The sequence below is a fragment of the Crinia signifera genome, chromosome 4, assembly GCF_055691185.1.
Source record: "Crinia signifera chromosome 4, ASM5569118v1, whole genome shotgun sequence".
Lineage (NCBI taxonomy): Eukaryota > Metazoa > Chordata > Amphibia > Anura > Myobatrachidae > Crinia > Crinia signifera.
In genome coordinates, this window is record NC_139220.1 from 261,398,549 (window position 1) to 261,417,726 (window position 19,178).

Below are 19,178 nucleotides of genomic sequence, written 5' to 3' on the forward strand. Positions count from 1 at the left end.
TGTAACACTCTGTTTACTGTTAAAAACCTGGCTATGGGTTCCTTAGTCGATCTCCTACTGAGGTAGTTTATGTCCACAAGTTGCTGTTGGTTAGTATTGTGTCAACAGCTTTTATGACACTCAGGACAAATGGATGGCAATTTTGAATGTCCACTGTCTGGCCAGACAATTTAAAATCAGAAAAAAAAGAAGAAAAAAATATACAAGATGAGATCCCAAATAAACTCGATTTCCACCTGCAGCTGAGTGCAGTGGCGAGTATACAAAGTTTTTGTACCTGTACTTGCTTTTAGGCAGGCAGGTGAAGGATCACACTTGGAGCTCCAAAAAAGGGGAGCAAGAGGAGTCTGTGGCTGTATAACGCGTTTCTCCGCCTCCTAGCAGGTATCAGCGGCTTCATCAGATACAGTAGGATTCAGCCACAGACTCCTCTTGCTCCCCTTTCTTGGAGCTCCAAGTGTGATCCTTCACCTGCCTGCCTAAAAGCAAGTACCGGTACAAAAACTTTGTATACTCGCCAGTGCACTCAGCTGCAGGTGGAAATCGAGTTTATTTGGGATCTCATCTTGTATATTTTTTTCTTCTTTTTTTTCTGATTTTAAATTGTCTGGCCAGACAGTGGACATTCAAAATTGCCGTCCATTTATCCTGAGTGTCATAAAAGCTGTTGACACAATACTAAACAACAACAACTTGGGGACATAAACTACCTCAGTAGGAGATTGACTAAGGAACCCATAGCCAGGTTTTTAACAGTAAACAGTGTGTTACACATGTTTTTATAATTGTTATTTTAAACATTAGGTGTCACTGGCCAGTGCAAATTTGTGTATAATAAATTTATTGTTTTCTTTTTCTTATACATTGTTTCTAGCGCGTGTATTTCTCTTTCTTCTTCTGATTAATCTAATAAATTGAGTTTTATATCTTCAAACATCACTTTTAACTGAAATATTGGAGAACCAAATGTTTGTTGACTGACATCTCTACTATATACTTAATATCCCCTTTCACGCATATTGTGTGTAAACTAAGCACTCCAAGAGAGAACTCTCCACTAGTGTGACTATCCTAAATACTGTTCCAAATATTTAAGCAATACCCCCAAAAGAGTCTTCTTTTTTGTCATATGTTGTTACTGACTCAGTGGAGCACCACCAACCCACCCTATACTTACCTATAAGAGGAATCAATTTCAGTTGATTTTACATCAAATTTTGGGCGTAAAAATACGTACACCTCTGAACGTCCTTTAGTTCTTGTGCAGGATCAAAACCCCACTGTTTTTCTTGCAATATTTGGGAATGTAAGCTTCTGGTTGGAGAATGGACTTTAGAAAAATGTCACTTGCACAGCAGACATGTTCGTCCGTGCCCCATCCCCTTCATAGCAAGACCCTGATTTCTCCTGGCGCAGAATACACCCCTTCAGATGTCCGTTATCCTTTGGAGAGTTTCCTTATATTTTTCTCATACTCTCCCTATCCCAGTGACACCCACTGGTGAAGTAAACCTTAAGGCCTCCATACACTGGGTGATTCAGCTGCAATTTGGGCTCTTTTCCTGCGATTGTGGCGGTCAGTCGCAGGGAAAAAAAACCAAATTGCCGGTGAATGACAGTGGGTCCGAAGCTATGCGCGGTCACATGCACCGTAGTGCGAGTCGCCCCTGGCAGGATTGCTTCCGGCTCTGGGCAGGCTTGGCGGGGATTGAATGTTATATATTGCATGCGATATATCGAATGCGATCCTGCCACCTGGGACAGTCTGGGCAGCTCAAGGAGCACTGCATGTGACTGCTCCAAAGGGAGAAGTCGCCGCAGTGTATGGGGACCTTTAGTCTATGTTTAAATTGTAAGGGAACAATTGTTCTTGTAAATATGTAATATGTAAATATAGCTGAGATTAAATGATTTGTTGGGTGTGAATAAAGACTCTAAGGGCGGTATTCAATGAGAATACCTGCGAGGTGCAGCGAATCCTTTTTAGGATTCGCTGCACTTTCGCCACGTTCCGGAGCCTCGCTGGCTCCGGTATTCAACGAGTCAGGGGCTCGCTGCCCCTGACCGGCGAATATGAGCTCCTGCGGCGAACGCCGCAGGGAGCCTGAGGACGGTGGCAGGCAGAGAGATGGAAGTCTCTCTGCCTGCCCCAAAACGTTTGTGGGGGGGAGGTGGGCTCCCCGGGTGCCAGGCAGCACAGGCTGCCCCCCCGGGGTGCCAGCAGAGGACCGCGTATATTCACTACACCCGATCGTAACGATCGGGTGCAGTAAATATATGAATATCTAATGAGCGGCTCGGCTCCGGCGCCCCCTGCTGGCTGCTGTGTAAAAAAAATATATATATATTTTTTTTAATTAAATATATATTCATGTGCTTACAGCACATGAATAAAAATAGCATGCCCCTCCTCAGAATAAAATTCCTGATTTTTTTACACCAAATGTAAAAAACAAAACACTTTATTTTAAAAGTTCACATTCCACTTCACCATAAAAAGATAGCGATTGCTACTCGGTGAATCATGGCGAAAAAAACCTTCAAATGTATTCGTCATGTGGTCATTGAATAGGGTGATTCACCGTTTTAGTCAAAAATTCGCCAAACAGCACAAATTCGCCATAAAAACCTGGCGAATCAGGCTCATTGAATACCGCCCTATAACTAATATTATTTGGATGTATATAATTGGGAAGATAACACTAAATGGTTGTTGGTAATTATCTCTTTGCAGGATTCTTGTGTACGCCAGTCCCTGCGATGTGCCCGTCTCACTCGTCTCCTGACTCTGCAGCTTCATCTGTTGAACAATGGCCATCAAACCAAACTTATTAATTTGGATATAGAGAGCTTGATCGAGCCCATATTGGCGCTACCACGTTTTTACCAGGTGTGTACAAATATTTACAAAAGCATTACTTTACTGGTCTCTGGGCAAATGTGTAGGACCTTGTTACGTGTTAGTTATTTTGGAAGATCTCCATGAATGCGCTATATAATTTAGGTGCAGGCTTTCCCCTGAACACTTTGCCACAGCTTGAAAATTTTATGAAAATGACATATTTAGCACAAATACTTTGAATTTGTAAAATATAGTAAAAGTATGCCACAAAAACCATGGTTGCCTGACACAGGTGTCACTCAGCCCCACATTGCTCACAAGGCATAGGTCAAGTTTTGTAACATCAAATGAGACTTTGGGGCAGATGTATTAAGCCTGGAGAAGAGATAAACTGGAGATAAAGTGGAGATAACTTCGAAGAGTTAACGCACCAGCCAATCAGCTGTGTTTGAAATATGACAGTTGGGATCTGATTGGCTGGTGCGTTATCTCCTTCCACTTTAACTCCAGTTTATCTCTTCACCAGGCTTAATATATCTGCCCCTTTATTCTTTAATATCATGTAATTTCTCTCATCCCAATGTTATCATCTTATCTAGGCAGTTATTGTTACTGAAGCATATGATATGCAACCAGACTGGGCAGAGATCCTGTATACCAAAGTGATTGTTGGAAGTGATTTCCAGTATCTGGAAGAATTCAAGCAGCGCCAACTGCTCAGTAGTGGAGTGTTTGAACAATTATCCAACAGGTAAGACACTAATCCCTAAAGGTCAGGGAAGAAAGAGAATTGGAGGGAGGGGTGGACTTACAAGCACATGGTGGGTAGAGTAAGAAGTGGTGCTCCGATGAGAGCCCACACACTGAGAGATTTGTGCCAAAGATTCATAAAGGGAGATACAGCATGAGAGACGACCAGCCCTGGTTTCTCATATACCAAGGAAAAAAATGAAATAAGGTCCCCCTATATTTAAGAAACCAGCACCGAGCTCTTGGACCGGTCCTGGTTCCCAAAATACGGGGGACAAAGTAAGTGGGGGTCACCCATATTTTAGGGACCAGCACCAGGCTCTTGAGTCGGCCCTGGTTCCCAAAATACAGGGGGGCAAAATGAGTAGGGGTCCCCCGTATTTTGGGTACCAGCACCAGGTTCCACTAGCAGGGGGCATAATGCCATAGCCAGGGGACTCGCTAGACGGGGTCCCGTGGCCAAAGCATTTCCCACCCTAATTAGCCCAACCTGAAAATGTATGGGAGCAAATGACAATCAAAGATTTGCTCCCAAACACTGGAAAACAGACAATGGTTGGTCAGACAAATTTATTTAAATCAATTTGATTAAAAAAATGTATCCAAGGAATTGCTTTTGTCTGTTTCCCAGCATTTGGGAGCAAACGTAATTTTCTCATATACATTTTCAGATTTTTGTTCCCACCAGTGATATTGGACAGATACATTGTTTAGGTGTGTATCTTTTAGGTGTGTATCCAGGTTTAAGGCCCATACACACTGGGTGATTTTGAGCTGAATGCCGTCCAGCTGCTGCGCGTTCCCACATAGCATTCCGCTATGAAAATGTGTCCACCCCCTGTGAAAATTGCTGGCCAGGGGGGGAAATTGCTCATTGTTTATGCTCCTTTAGAATAAAACCAGCATCACATGTTCGTGTTAAGAAAAATGCTAGTATATTTAAAAAATAAAAAAAGAGAGAAAGGAAGTGGTAAGGAAACTTGCCAAGAGCCCCCAAAATTTGTACCATTTAAATTCCAATACCATTAAAGTTTTAGCAAACTATGAATTTCTGTGTGATAGTAACTCTTTATTATTTATTTACAGTTTCTTATATAGTCGAGTATAAACCTGATTATCTGCTTTCCGTTATTTTTTGATTCAGCAAATTTGAACATGCGCGGTACATTTATTAGCTGATCAGTAAAGGATGTTGTCCTGTGTATTTTCAGATGCAAGCTGAACCCTCCCGGAGCCACTGGACTACATAATTTGAAACGTGTGATCTCTTATTGTGAGGATATTAACACCCGTTACAAACTTGCCTTTGAAAACAAGTTTTATGACATCACTGATGTCTTGATGAGAGACTCCCAGACGCGTTGCTGTTTGACAGATATGCTGTCACGATAAAGAAACTGGAAGATTCTATGACCTTCAAAGTTATAATACAACTTCAGCTTCCCAGGAGGACTATTACATAGATGCTAACATTTAGTATGTTTGGAATTCTAGCAAGTTTCTTTATCAGCGCAATGAAACGATCATCCTATTGCTAAAGAAAACTTCCTCCAGTGACCTGACCAGCAAATTTTCCTTTTCCCAAGCATCATGAATGAACTTGGTGTTCAGCAAGTTGTCATGTTCAGCTGTGTCTAAGCCCTGTAATCACTAGTGGGGCCATCTGCAGACATCATTGTGATAATTAACAGACATGTTTATCACTGGAGTGATGCAGCCACTAAATGACACTTTATTTCCTAGCTTTGCACTAAATGTTTTGATTAGCAACTCCACAGCCATTTAAAAACCATTAAATTTATAATTGATATTTGTAAATATGACATTGTTGCAATTAATACAGATAACATAGCTCCTATTTTTGCCATTACATGCATCAACCTGGGTGACAAAGACATTGGGTTAATGGGTAGATTCCCTAGAGAATGGTCATGCCCTGTAATTGTTGTCCATAGTGGATCACATCCGTGAGTCTGGTATATGTCTTGGGAAGGCCATTCTAGACTGGTATTCTCTTGGTGTAGAATTTTGAGCAAAAAAATGAATTTATTCCATTTTGAAATAAGACTGTAGCATAACAAAGTGTCGATGCACTGTATATCCTGGTGGAAACCAGTTTCTGGCCAAAAGCATAGTACAGACCATTTATTGGGATAAATGGAAATTACTATAACCCCGTACACACGGTGCAATTTCAGCCATTATCGCAGGGGATATGGTCGCTAAATTACCATATCCCTGTGTGTATGGGGCGACTGTTGCCGGGAGCATGCTCCCGCGACCAGCCCTGGGGTGGTAGCTGGTTGCAGGAGCATGCTCCTGTGACCAGTGGCTTCCACTGGCAATCAGCTCTTTCCCCGTGCAGCTTTGCCCGGACACTGAGCAATATATTGCTCCGTGTGTACAGAGCTTTAGGTCTTTTAAAGGGCCATCTCAATAGCCACTCAGTAAAAGCTAAGTTAGCAGGTTCTGGGTGTAGTTAAGGGCCCTGAAACAGAGACCGTTATAGGGGTGGGCTTTCTCCTTTATCGACTAATAGAAGAGCAACTAACAGGAGCATGGGCACTTTAAATGTAAATTAGCTTTTTAGATTTTGCCCTATGGGAGCTGGGTGCATTTTTGCTCTCTCCAGGGCTTATAGAAATGTTTTGCTTTTTATATTAATTTTTTGCACTGAGAACAGACAGGCAGCTGTCACTGACTGTCTGCACCATGGGAGCCGCTGGGGGAACCAATTGCCACTGCTTGCAGTTTGCAGCAGGGTCCCCAGCTCCCAAGACCTTAGTCTCTGGAGTGACCAGTCCTATCACAATCACACCAGCCACCGCGGCAGCTGTGAGTATTAGCTCAGCTCCCTACTAGCAGGGGATACCAGGCTCATTAAAAATTGGGAGTATTTAGACTGGGCAACATTTGAACTAATCACCATTAATGGGTTGGGACGCCACCAGGCTTGCTCCCAACTGCCCTGGTGCTTCCACACAGAGAAGACCCGCAATGCCCATCTTACAGCTATCGCATGCTAGACAATGAGCTTGTGTGTACTCTGTGGGGACGGGACCGGTCTGCTGCACTCCACACTTCAGCCGCGATCATTCAACACCAATGGCTTCTATCCCAAGTCTCTGAGTCAATCAGTGCGAATTTAGATGCCACTAATGTGTATAAATTGTTAGTCATAGCGCTCCTGTATATGCATACCATAGCCCAGTTTATTTTTACTTGTGGTAGCCTCTCTGCAACTTCTCTCCTGTCCAGTCTTTAACCTTTCATCTTCCTACTGCTCATTGTTGTGTGCGTAGTATGTGGTGTGTAACATGGCAGGAGGTAGCTTTAAAGCTTCTGACAAGGTGGCCTGTAAGAAATGTGCCATCAAATTCACACCACATTCTGAGGGTAGTCTGCTCTGTGATACTTGTTCAGTGAACCCTTCTATGTTAACACCTCAACAGGAGGTCCCTGCTTGGGCCTCACAACTCTGAGGTGATGGATTCAGTATTAAATCCCGACGCTGGAATCCCGATGCCGAAATCCCGACGGGGGGACGTGGATCGCCCCCCCTTGCGGGCTCGCTGCGCTCGCCACACTAATTTATTCTCCCTCCGGGAGTGTTGTGGACACCCACGGAGGGAGAAAGTGTCAGGATTTCGGCGGTCGGGATTCTGAACGCCGGGATCCCGAACGCCGGGATTTACACTGCATCCCGAGGTGATGTCCCATCTGTCCTCTGAATTAATAGCTCACAGAGGGATAAGGAGACAGTTAGATCTCAACAAGCTGACTTGGCATCAACTTTATAGGGTCTTACTAGGGCCTTGGCACCAGTAGGACTGCTTCTCCGTCTTTAACATGCACCAAGGGGATGCAGTTAATATCCCGGCGGTCGGGATTCCGGCATTCAGAATCCCGACCGCCGAAATCCCGACACATTCTCCCTCCGTGGGTGTCCACGAAACCACTGGAGGGAGAATAAATTAGTGTGCCCGCTGCGTGGCGAGCGCAGCGAGCCCGCAAGGGGGGGCGATCCACGTCCCCCCTTGTCGGGATTTCGGCTGTCGGGATTCTGAACGCCGGGATCCCGACTTTTTCCTCTAAAATACAACTCAGATGGGTCTGATGAGGACATGACTGCCTTGGAGGAAGGCAGATCTTAAGGATATAATGCCGGAGGAAGAAACTGAACCGGTTTCTAGGCTCTTATTGATATGGTTAAAATGACCTTGAAGGTGAACAGTGAGGCTCAGGCTCCATCACTTCTTACTATGTTTGGTAAGAAACACAGGTAGTTAGCTGCTGTTAATGACGATTTAATATGACCAGAGAGACAATAAGTGAAAAGCGCTGGTTACGTAATAAGTCCGCAACCAACGTACCCTTTATACCTAACTACGTGCGAACAAAGCGTAGCGCAGCGTAGCGTACCTTTTATTGTATTATGTACACCAAGAACCAATACCTTAATCAGAGATTCCTTCGCAGTACTTTGTCTCTAATCTGCGAATATACCTTATCGGACAGTGTCCGTAATATACCTTGTCGCTATTATGCGAATAAACAGACACGACCACTGTATAGAAATAAGGAGATAAGAACTCCGTAAAAAGGTTGTATTTAAGTCCCTAATGGACAAAAAGGGGGTTACAGAAATAAGAATAAACAGGTATAACAAGTAACACAATATACTAACAATGAATACTAAACAGACTCTGCTAAGGGGAAAGAAAAACAGATACAAGACACAATCAGCCAATCAATACAATAAGAATAAATACCGTTAATGCAACCGTTACCGTTCTCATCAAATATGCGAAGTGTAGTCCGGTCAGAGCTCGCTATCGTTCAGGAATGAACTATAGCCCGGTGGACAGTCAGGGAAAGGTAGATGTGCCGAAGAGACTTTGGCTGCTCTGGGTCGCCTATCTTATAGGGTCAGAAAGGGGAGGTCAAAGGCCGTTCTCATTGGTCAGAGGTCGAATGTCAGATCAGCTGTGATTGGGAGGTAAGATGATACACCTGGTTTGGCTAGGTCCAGGGGAGTGAACTTTAAGAGTCCTTTGTTTGGTGGTTTCGGCGTCAGCAGTGATAAGAACCGGTTTCATCTAGATTCCTTTGTTACATACTTTCAACAGAAACTGTCCCTGGAATATGGATTATGTCCATAACTGTCGAGCCGTGTATATTGCGGAATATTCGCAATGACCGGAATACTTCGCACAATGAACGGAACGGAACGGTACTAAACATGATACAGACAGATGTATGCAGGGCTAACTAAGCTATGTGTGGCGTTCTAAACCTTTAACTATATTTTACTTAGTGTCAGTATGTATTTATGAATTTATGTGTGATAGTATGGCTACTCTTCTGGTCCACTTTGTCACGCATACTCGGGTATGGAAACTTTATTTGCGCAACTCTGCGAACCAAAATGGCGGCCATACTATCCTAAAATGGCGTGTGTGTAACTCGACTTCCATAGTCCACCCTTTAACAGTAATTATAAAACTGTTACAATACAAAACATTTCACACGATAATACAGAAATTCATAATCCTAACAAAGAAATTGGGATCCATGAATTAAACATATAAGGGGAGTAAACCATCTGCTCTTGGCCGATCCGGGATCACGGATAAACGATGGGCCGCATTTATCGAACAATCTACTCAGGGTCACGAAGGATAATGTACAATTTTGGGATAAAAATAAAAACAGGGGTGGTTACAACATATACACGTTCACAAAATATGGTTTCCTTTAAAGGGAGGTGGTTTCGATTCTAGGGTCATATACCAAACCCTGGTCTTCCTCTGTATCTCTCGTTCTTACACTCATGATTTCGGTACGTTTTGTCTTTCCCCGGGTCACCACCTTTAAACATTTGAACAATAGCACAAAGACTATGATGGCACCACCGATACAGAGAAGGAGTTTTCCTATGCTAGCTATGATCCCTTGCGCCCATTCTCCTAAACCAGAGAACCAGTGCATTGGATTCAACCAGGAGGTCCATTCACTAACTTTGTTACCTATTTCTGCCAGGCTGATATTATGTTCCCTTCTAAATTCCCATTTAAGCTGAAGAATCTCATCCATCCGATGGTCGATGATTTCTTCTGGGTCTTCAGTATTGTTGGTGATATATGTACAACACTTCACCCCAAACTGTGTAGAGAGGGTGACACAATATCCTCCTGTCATAGCTGTCAGATAGTTCAGCACCATCCGATGTTGGACTAGCTCTCTTTTATATGCTTGCAACTCCTTCCCAGTGTATCTAAAGGTGTCATCATAAATCTCTGTGATGTTATCTACCAAGCTAGCTAATGCTTGTATATATTTAAAATTTATGACTCCTCTGGCGGTATGGGTGATATCTAAAGCAATGAGGAGTTGGATACCGAACGACTCGTGTATCATTTCAGAAGCTAGGGGTTCTTTCTTGATTGTTAAATCCCTTTTATGGATTTGGTCATAATGGGTATGAGTGTAAGGAGGAGGTATACCTCTGTGTATGCCCACCATCTCATCATGTGTGAGGGTCATCACTTCAGGTAACACTCTGCCTAGATAACAAATACCAACGTAGTTCATGGAGAGCCATTTGTACGCCCTCCTACCACAAATATAATAAACATCGTCAGGGAGAAAATAAGGGACAGAGTATTTCATGATCTTGTCACACATTGTCCATAAGAACATCCCCGTCCCCTGTTCCCTGACTTGTTCCTCACAGATTTCTGGTTGTAGGGTTACATTACAGTAGCCGGCTGATACTCTGCCGGCCATCATTTTACTTCTCTTCACCGTGTAGACATATTTATAGTGTCTCCCACTGGTTCGGATTTTTAACAACAATTCTTTATCAATAGGCTCTCCATCTGGACGCTGGGAGTAAGTTATTGTCTGGTTATGCCATGTCACTTCCCAAGTACCAATCTCTCTGGAACTCGAGAAGTTCATACATACCAGGGATTTATCCACTTGGTATGGGTGTAATCTAAGACTAGGGGACCTGGTATACAGGTATCTCTTATCCAATGGCCTCCCCTTGTTTAATACGCTTATCTCTGAAATATTAAGCGGGTATGGGACTAGGCCTACACTACTCCTTTTATGTAACACTTGTGAACACACCCAGCATTCTGTTTGGTTTAAGACCTTACCCACTAGTGAGTGGTAATCACTCAAAGGATGTCGGCCTGTAGTTGCCTTACTTGTCGACTGACATCGCTGGATGCATTCTTCTTCCATTTTAGGTTGACAATATCTACAGACACAGTACTCACCAGACAATAACTCATCACATAGCCCTTGAACTACGTTTTCCTCATACCTTTTACCTTCTCCTGTCATGGGCAAAGTGTCAAGCTGGTTTAGGGATTCTACCTCACCCATATCTGGGTCCATTATTACACTGTCAGAACTCCGCTCCGATCGCTCTAGACTGTGGCAGCCACCGAGTATCTTGGGATGAAGAAAAGAACACAGAAAGAAAACAAAGAAATATATGCATAACTGTGAACCTGTTGCTTGGAGTCCTTCCATCATCTCTACCTAGGAGACTTTTATTTTGCTCTGCTCTGGGACCTTTGTTCGCTCAGGTTGCTCGACCTTGGCTGCTTCTCAGTGTTCCCGAAACAATGCTTCTAGCGACACTTCTTCTCTTTCGCTCTCTGCACACTGGGATTCTGGGTTACTGGCTTTCTTGCAGTGGGACGAATGTATCCAAGTCTCTCTCTCTGCGACTTTAATTGATGTAGTGCTGGTCAACAAAACTTGGTACGGTCCTTCCCAACGGTCTATCAAACAACCTGAGCGTAAAAAATTTCGGATCATAACAAAGTCTCCTGGTTTAAGATTATGACAATTCTCGGTAGGCATATCAGGGTTCAGTAAATTCAGCTGCTTTTGTTGCTCCCTTAGCTGTTTGTTTAGCTTTAGGATATACTGTACAGTTAGCTCATTGTTACATTTGAGATCATCCTGTGGGTCTATCATGATGTGTGGCTGCCGACCAAACAATATCTCGAAGGGGGACAAGTTGAGCGGAGTCCTGGGAGTGGTCCTAATGCTATACAGCACAATAGGCAATGCCTCTGGCCATAACAACCCTGTTTCAGCCATAACTTTACCCAATTTGTTCTTAATAGTACCATTCATTCTCTCAACTTTGGCGCTCGCCTGGGGACGATATGGAGTATGAAGTTTACTATTAATCCCCAGGAGTTTACACATGATTTGGAAGACCTCTCCTGTGAAATGAGTGCCTCTGTCACTCTCAATGACCTTTGGGATACCATACCTACAGACAAACTCCTGACATATTTTCTTTGCTGTAAAGGTAGCAGTGTTGGAGGCAGCGGGGAAAGCCTCCACCCAGCTGGAAAACATGTCAACACAAACTAATACATATTTCAAATTTCTACAGGGTGGTAACTGTATGAAGTCGATTTGTATTACCTGGAAAGGGCCTTCTGTAGGAGGGATGTGGGATGGCTCTGTTGGGATGGCTTTTCCAACGTTCTTCCTCAAACAGGTGAGGCATGACATTGCCACTCTACCTGCTTGAGAAGCGAACCCTGGTGCACACCAGTAGGCTTTTACCAGCTTGCACATACCTTCCTTCCCAAGATGTGTCAGCCCATGGGCCGCCTCGGCTAGACTAGGAAGGTATGCTCTGGGGGCCACTGGTTTCCCGTGTCCATCTCTCCAAAGTCCGGTAGACTCTTGGCCACATCCCTTCGACTTCCATACTGCTCTTTCCTGTGGGGAACACAAATTCTGCATGTCTATCAGTTTGGATGTGGATACCATGTTCAGTGTACAAAGGTTGGTAGGATGGGTGAAAATATTTACAGGGCATGCGGCCCTTTTCGCTGCCTCATCAGCGCGGCTGTTACCAAGTGACACCGGGTCCTTCTCTGATGTGTGAGCTTTGCACTTGATAACAGCCACTCTGTCTGGAAGCTAAATAGCTCCCAGAAGTCTCCTAATATATGTCGCATGCGCCACTGGTGTGCCAGCCGCCGTCATGAAATTTCGGAGGCGCCATAGGGCTCCAAAATCATGGACTACTCCGAAAGCATATCTGGAGTCGGTATATATGTTGACTGATTTTCCTTGGGCCAGTTCACATGCTCTGGTCAGTGCCACCAGTTCCGCTACTTGTGCTGAGTGAGGTGGTCCCAAGGGTTCAGCTTCCACAATACCTTCTCCATCTACTACTGCGTAGCCTGTGCACAGCTCTCCCGTGTCCGTCTGTCTATGACAGCTACCATCTGTGAATAAGGTTATGTCTACCTCACTTAATGGGCTGTCGCTTATGTCAGGACGTGCTGTGAAGGTCTGATTCAGGTAGGTCATGCAATCATGTTTGTCCTCACCCTCACTAAACTCTGCTTTACCATATTCAGCAACATTCCCATCACCCTCCACCCTTTGTGCCTTGGAGGGCACATGAGGAAGGAATGTGGCTGGGTTTAGTGTATTGCATCTTTTGATGGTAATATTTACTGGGGCCATCAGCGCCAGTTCCCACTTAGTGAACCGTGCTGAGGACACATGACGTGTTTGGGCAGAATTTAGGAGGGCAGAGACAGCATGGGGAGCATGAACAGTTAAATCGTGTCCCAACACTACGTCCTCACTCTTACTTACTAGTTGTGCTATTGCAGCCACACTTCGTAAGCAAGTTGGGAGTGAGCGTGCTACTGTGTCCAGCTGGCCACTGTAGTACGCTATTGGTCGGTTGGCATCACCATGTTTTTGTACAAGTACTCCTGCCGCACACCCACCTGATTCAGTTCCGTACAGTTCAAAGGGTTTCCCATAATCTGGCATTCCCAGTGCTGGGGCCTTTGTTAGGCTCACCTTTAGTTCCTCGAAAGCCAGCTCAGATTCCTCAGTATGAGAGACCCGATCTGGCTTAGTTGAGGAAACCATCTCTTGTAGTGGTAATGCCAGAATAGAGAATCCTGGGATCCAATTGCGACAGTATCCACACATGCCTAGGAACGTACGGATCTGATGCTGGGTCTGTGGCAGTACCATGTTCTGAATCGCTTAGATTCTGTCGTCGGTGAGGTGTCTCAGCCCTTGGGTAAGGCAGTGGCCCAGATACTTAACCCTGGTCTGGCATAATTGCAGCTTATCCTTTGATACTTTATGTCCTGTCTCTGAGAGATGCATCAGTAGTTGTCTAGTGTCATCCACTGATGACTCCAGTGACCCAGAACACAACAATAAGTCATCGACATATTGTATCAGTATCGAACCACTCATGGGTTGAAAGGATTGTAAACAATCATGCAAGGCCTGGGAGAAGATGCTGGGGCTGTCTATGAATCCTTGGGGGAGTCGTGTCCAGGTATACTGTACTCCTCTGTAAGTAAAGGCGAACAGATACTGGCTGTCAGGGTGCAAAGGGACGGAGAAGAACGCTGAACACAAATCAATGACTGTGAAATGAGTACAGTGAGGTGGGATTTGCATTAGGATGACAGCTGGGTTTGGCACTACGGGGAATTGGCTCTCAACTACTTTGTTTACCCCTCTTAAATCCTGCACTAGTCTGTAGCCCCTCCCCCCGCTCTTTTTCACAGGAAAGATGGGACTATTGGCCGTGCTGGAAGTTCTAACTAGGATTTCCTGTTGGAGCAATCGTTGGATCACTGGGAATACTCCTAGCTCAACTTCAGGTTTTAAAGGGTACTGCAGTATTTTTGGGGCTATCCTGCCTTCTTTTAAGCGGATTTCTACTGGAGCTACATTTGCCATTAGCCCAGCGTCTTGTCCATCTTTAGTCCAAAGGGAACCCGGTATTTGTGCTGTAATTTCAGCTACCCGAGATGGATTTGATTCTACAACAGTGGAATACAACATTAGCCTCTGAGGACTGTCCAGCATATCTTGCACTTCTTGTGTAAGATTTTTAGGAGTGTCTAGGAATACCCCATCGGGAGTGCAATAGATGACACATCCCATTTTACATAGTAAATCTCTACCTAGGAGGTTAGTCGGGGCCGCTGCAGCCAACAGAAAAGAGTGTTTGGTATGCAGAGGCCCGATTGTAACCTCCGCTGGTTTCGTCAGTGGGTAATGTTGTATTTTTCCTGTTACCCCAATTGCCGCTACTGATTGGTTAGTGAAACCCAAGTGAAGAGGAGTGTTGAGAACAGATCTGGCCGCCCCTGTATCAACCAAAAAGGTTTGCCTTACTCCAGCTATATCAACCTTCACCTGAGGTTCCTCTCTAAGGTGTTGAGTTAATCTAACTGGCTGTAGGATACAGGTATGACCTGTTTCCTATTGTCTGACCTGGGTTGCCCTTAGCACAGTGTCAGCCATCAGATGGGGAGGAGGCATGTTGCGTGACCTGTCTGTCTCCTCCCATTGTCTAGGGGCTGGGTATCTCCGTGTCTCACCTTTGTGAGATTCCCATTCTCGCTTATGTGTCTGATAACTCCTGTGGTTTCCTAACCTACAATGAGCTGCAATGTGTCCCTCCTTATTGCAGTTGTAACAGATAATTGGCTTTCTACCTGTGTCCCTGGTGTTTCGTTGGTATGCAGCTTTGTTTGGGGCATTAGTAAGGGCTTGGATGCTAACCATCATCAGTTTGTCAGTTTGCAGTTCCCTGTGCTTCTTAATGTTGCGGTCGTGGTCCACAGCAGATTCCCGTAAGGCATCCACTGTCATTCCACGCCAATTTGGAAAAGAAGTTTGGACTCTGGCTCTCAGGTTTTCCCTAAGCCCTTCCACCAGCACAGAGACAATCATCTCCCTCAGGTGGGGGTCGTCCTTAGGCTCGGAGACACCAGTGTACTTTGATACCTCCAGTAAGGCTTTTGTAAAATAATCAGCAGCAGTTTCGCCATCTTTCTGTTTGATGGTGAAAATCTTGCTATATTCTACTGCTGCAGGAAAATACACTCCCAACTGTAAGTTAATCAGGCGTATATTCTCCTGGTTGATCTCATCCTTTATCTCCTTGTCCACTTTCAATCCACTATCCTGAATGAATTTCGGGATGTCAATGTGAGTGGGGAGACAGGCCCTCAACATGATTCTCCAATCCTTGTTGGTGGGCTCATCAGAGTTTCCTAGATCCCTTACAAATTTCCGGCACAATGCCAGATCTTTCCTTGGGTCAGGGAAATCTGTAATGATGGACCGCAGCTCTAACCGTGTCCATGGGTTTAGCATGGTCATCTTTCTGGTAGGTATCACACCCTCTCTGTCTGCCTTACCATAGGGAACCTCCAGTGTGCGCATAGGATATGTTTGTACCACATTCGCATTACTGGGACCTGCTTGGGAGTCATTTGTGTCTGTGCTGTGTGGTGCATCATTACCTGAGTCCAATACTATGCTGTTGGCATCAGCCGTCTCCTCCTCCTGTGCTGGGGCCTCAACAGCGGGTTGAGCTTTTCCCTCAATCATATTAATTGCATGAGAGACGGCCAGTGCCAACAGCTGCTCGTTTTCCTCTCGGGTTTCCTTGTAAGGGGATAAGACAGGGTACAGGTTAGCAACGGATACATTATTACTTATACCTTTCTTATGAGTCATTATCCCCTTCGGCACATATGGGGGTGGGGGAGCTGATTCTATTGTGGCAGCGGTTGCATTTATATTTTGTCTGATTGTGTCAGGTATTGCCAGACCTCTGCTTCCCCATTGTTCCTATCCTTCCTTCTGCCACAATTTAAGAATATCTATATGCTTCACTCTCTCCTTACGACTGGAGAGTAGGCATATTTCATCTTTTACTGCCGATAAGATTTCCGGATCGAAGCTACCAACACTGGGAAATTCTAACTTGCTGCCTTGTGTAATTTTTCTCCATTTATTTTGGTAAACAACTGCGAGTTCACCGTGCTTCCTGCACATAATAAAAGCAGCCGATCCTTTTGGCCGGCTTGCTTCCTCCCTAACATGCACGTTATCACAGCGTGACCCGTTATTACCCATAATTACAGGAATAAACGTTCACAGCTTAATAGATATCGGTGGGTTATTACTTATCTGAGAGCTCCCCAAACACTCACTTCTACAGCTTCCTAGAACATCCCACAGTCAAGCAGGTGCGAAGGATACGAGGTACGATACTCAATCACCAAGTCTTTCAACTAGCAGCGAACTTCTAGCCAACTTGCTTGGTGCGGCACAATTTTTCCAGGGTATAACAAACTTGTTTTCCTATACCCCCAAAAATTGGATTACTAAAGTAGCTAATCGGAAACAAGTGCGTTCCGATGTATCTTCTTGTACCCTCCTAGCGGAACCAATTCCACTGAAGGGGCAGTTCCTATGGGCACGTCGTCACGTGAACCCTGTCCTACCTGGACTGTCCTACACTGCGCTTGAGTCGTGTCGTCACACACCCGTTCGCCTCAGTTATTTTTCACACTGGGCGCTGGTTACACCTTGGTCTTATGCATATATTTGAAATATTTCTGTACAGAAAATCTTCCCAGGCTGGTAGCTTTTCACTAGATACTTATGCAGGTATAAATCCCTTATAATACGCTATAGGAATCTATTAAAATAATGCTTGAGTTGCTTGCTTAATGAGAAAATGAACAAAAAGAAAAAAACCTTATTTTCTCTTTATTTAATCACCACCTTATCCACAGTATATTGCTATACTGTTTAAATAAAGCTAGTGGTTCAATACTGTTCACCTTTGAGTTCCTATGTGTGCTGCATGTGCAGTACCAATGAACAGCCACGTGTGTACATGCGCTGTTCACAGGCCGCCGATGAATCGGCCACCCACGTGTTCTATAGTGTATTTGCAAGGTTGCACTCGGGTTTCGCTATACGCAGTAATTGCGCCTAAATGTGGAATAAATCCCTTAACTCCGTCCGAAAGTTACGTATCAAGATGCGAAATAAATCCCGTACTTAATCCGTAAATCACGTACAAAGATGCGAAAATTTCCCGATATGGGCACGTGCGCGCGCACCTTGCGTGATACACAATAGACGCTTTACGTTACTGCAAAAAGGCCCAGGGCTTGTCGCCACGTGGCGGAGTCTCTGGTTTTGCAGTAACTAACAATAAAAGTTATAGTTTTGCACAGAGGGGATCCTCTATGTACTATAATAAACACAGACTCCACGTATGCGAACCTTATCGCACGTGGTACATATACTATAATAAACAAGCAGCCCAAGACACTATACCCCGTTAAACTACTTGTGGCAGGCAGAAGTACAGTTTACTAAACACTTAGGTATGATATGCTTTAAAACACGTGGCTTTCACTTATTGTACTCCGGGTTCAGCGCTAGCACTTCCCGAACCCCGCACCGCCGCGGACTCGGCCTATCCAGCAATGGAAACAACTAAATACTTCCACCCTTTTGCTGGTATAGGTCGAGTCGCACGCCTGGTACTGAGTTCTGGACTGTGGAGCGGACGGACGAGCCCTCAATTGTTAATGACGATTTAATATGACCAGAGAGACAATAAGTGAAAAGCGCTGGTTACGTAATAAGTCCGCAACCAACGTACCCTTTATACCTAACTACGTGCGAACAAAGCGTAGCGCAGCGTAGCGTACCTTTTATTGTATTATGTACACCAAGAACCAATACCTTAATCAGAGATTCCTTCGCAGTACTTTGTCTCTAATCTGCGAATATACCTTATCGGACAGTGTCCGTAATATACCTTGTCGCGATTATGCGAATAAACAGACACGACCACTGTATAGAAATAAGGAGATAAGAACTCCGTAAAAAGGTTGTATTTAAGTCCCTAATGGACAAAAAGGGGGTTACAGAAATAAGAATAAACAGGTATAACAAGTAACACAATATACTAACAATGAATACTAAACAGACTCTGCTAAGGGGAAAGAAAAACAGATACAAGACACAATCAGCCAATCAATACAATAAGAATAAATACCGTTAATGCAACCGTTACCGTTCTCATCAAATATGCGAAGTGTAGTCCGGTCAGAGCTCGCTATCGTTCAGGAATGAACTATAGCCCGGTGGACAGTCAGGGAAAGGTAGATGTGCCGAAGAGACTTTGGCTGCTCTGGGTCGCCTATCTTATAGGGTCAGAAAGGGGAGGTCAAAGGCCGTTCTCATTGGTCAGAGGTCGAATGTCAGATCAGCTGTGATTGGGAGGTAAGATGATACACCTGGTTTGGCTAGGTCCAGGGGAGTGAACTTTAAGAGTCCTTTGTTTGGTGGTTTCGGCGTCAGCAGTGATAAGAACCGGTTTCATCTAGATTCCTTTGTTACATACTTTCAACAGAAACTGTCCCTGGAATATGGATTATGTCCATAACTGTCGAGCCGTGTATATTGCGGAATATTCGCAATGACCGGAATACTTTGCACAATGAATGGAACGGAACGGTACTAAACATGATACAGACAGATGTATGCAGGGCTAACTAAGCTATGTGTGGCGTTCTAAACCTTTAACTATATTTTACTTAGTGTCAGTATGTATTTATGAATTTATGTGTGATAGTATGGCTACTCTTCTGGTCCACTTTGTCACGCATACTCGGGTATGGAAACTTTATTTGCGCAACTCTGCGAACCAAAATGGCGG

The 19,178-nt window shown here is 44.5% G+C and overlaps 1 protein-coding gene across 3 annotated transcripts in view; it reads left to right on the forward strand.

Moving 5' to 3' along the window:
* SPG11 (SPG11 vesicle trafficking associated, spatacsin) overlaps positions 1-5,410 on the forward strand; it is a 50,872-nt gene extending 45,462 nt beyond the window's left edge. For all 3 annotated transcript variants that reach the window (XM_083184446.1, XM_083184444.1, XM_083184445.1), the window contains exons 39-41: positions 2,735-2,890; positions 3,442-3,593; positions 4,804-5,410. In XM_083184446.1, the coding sequence (XP_083040572.1) occupies positions 2,735-2,890; positions 3,442-3,593; positions 4,804-4,984 (489 nt within the window). In that variant the 3' untranslated portion in view covers positions 4,985-5,410. The remainder of the gene's footprint in view (positions 1-2,734; positions 2,891-3,441; positions 3,594-4,803) is intronic.
* The last annotated feature ends 13,768 nt before the right edge of the window (positions 5,411-19,178 follow it).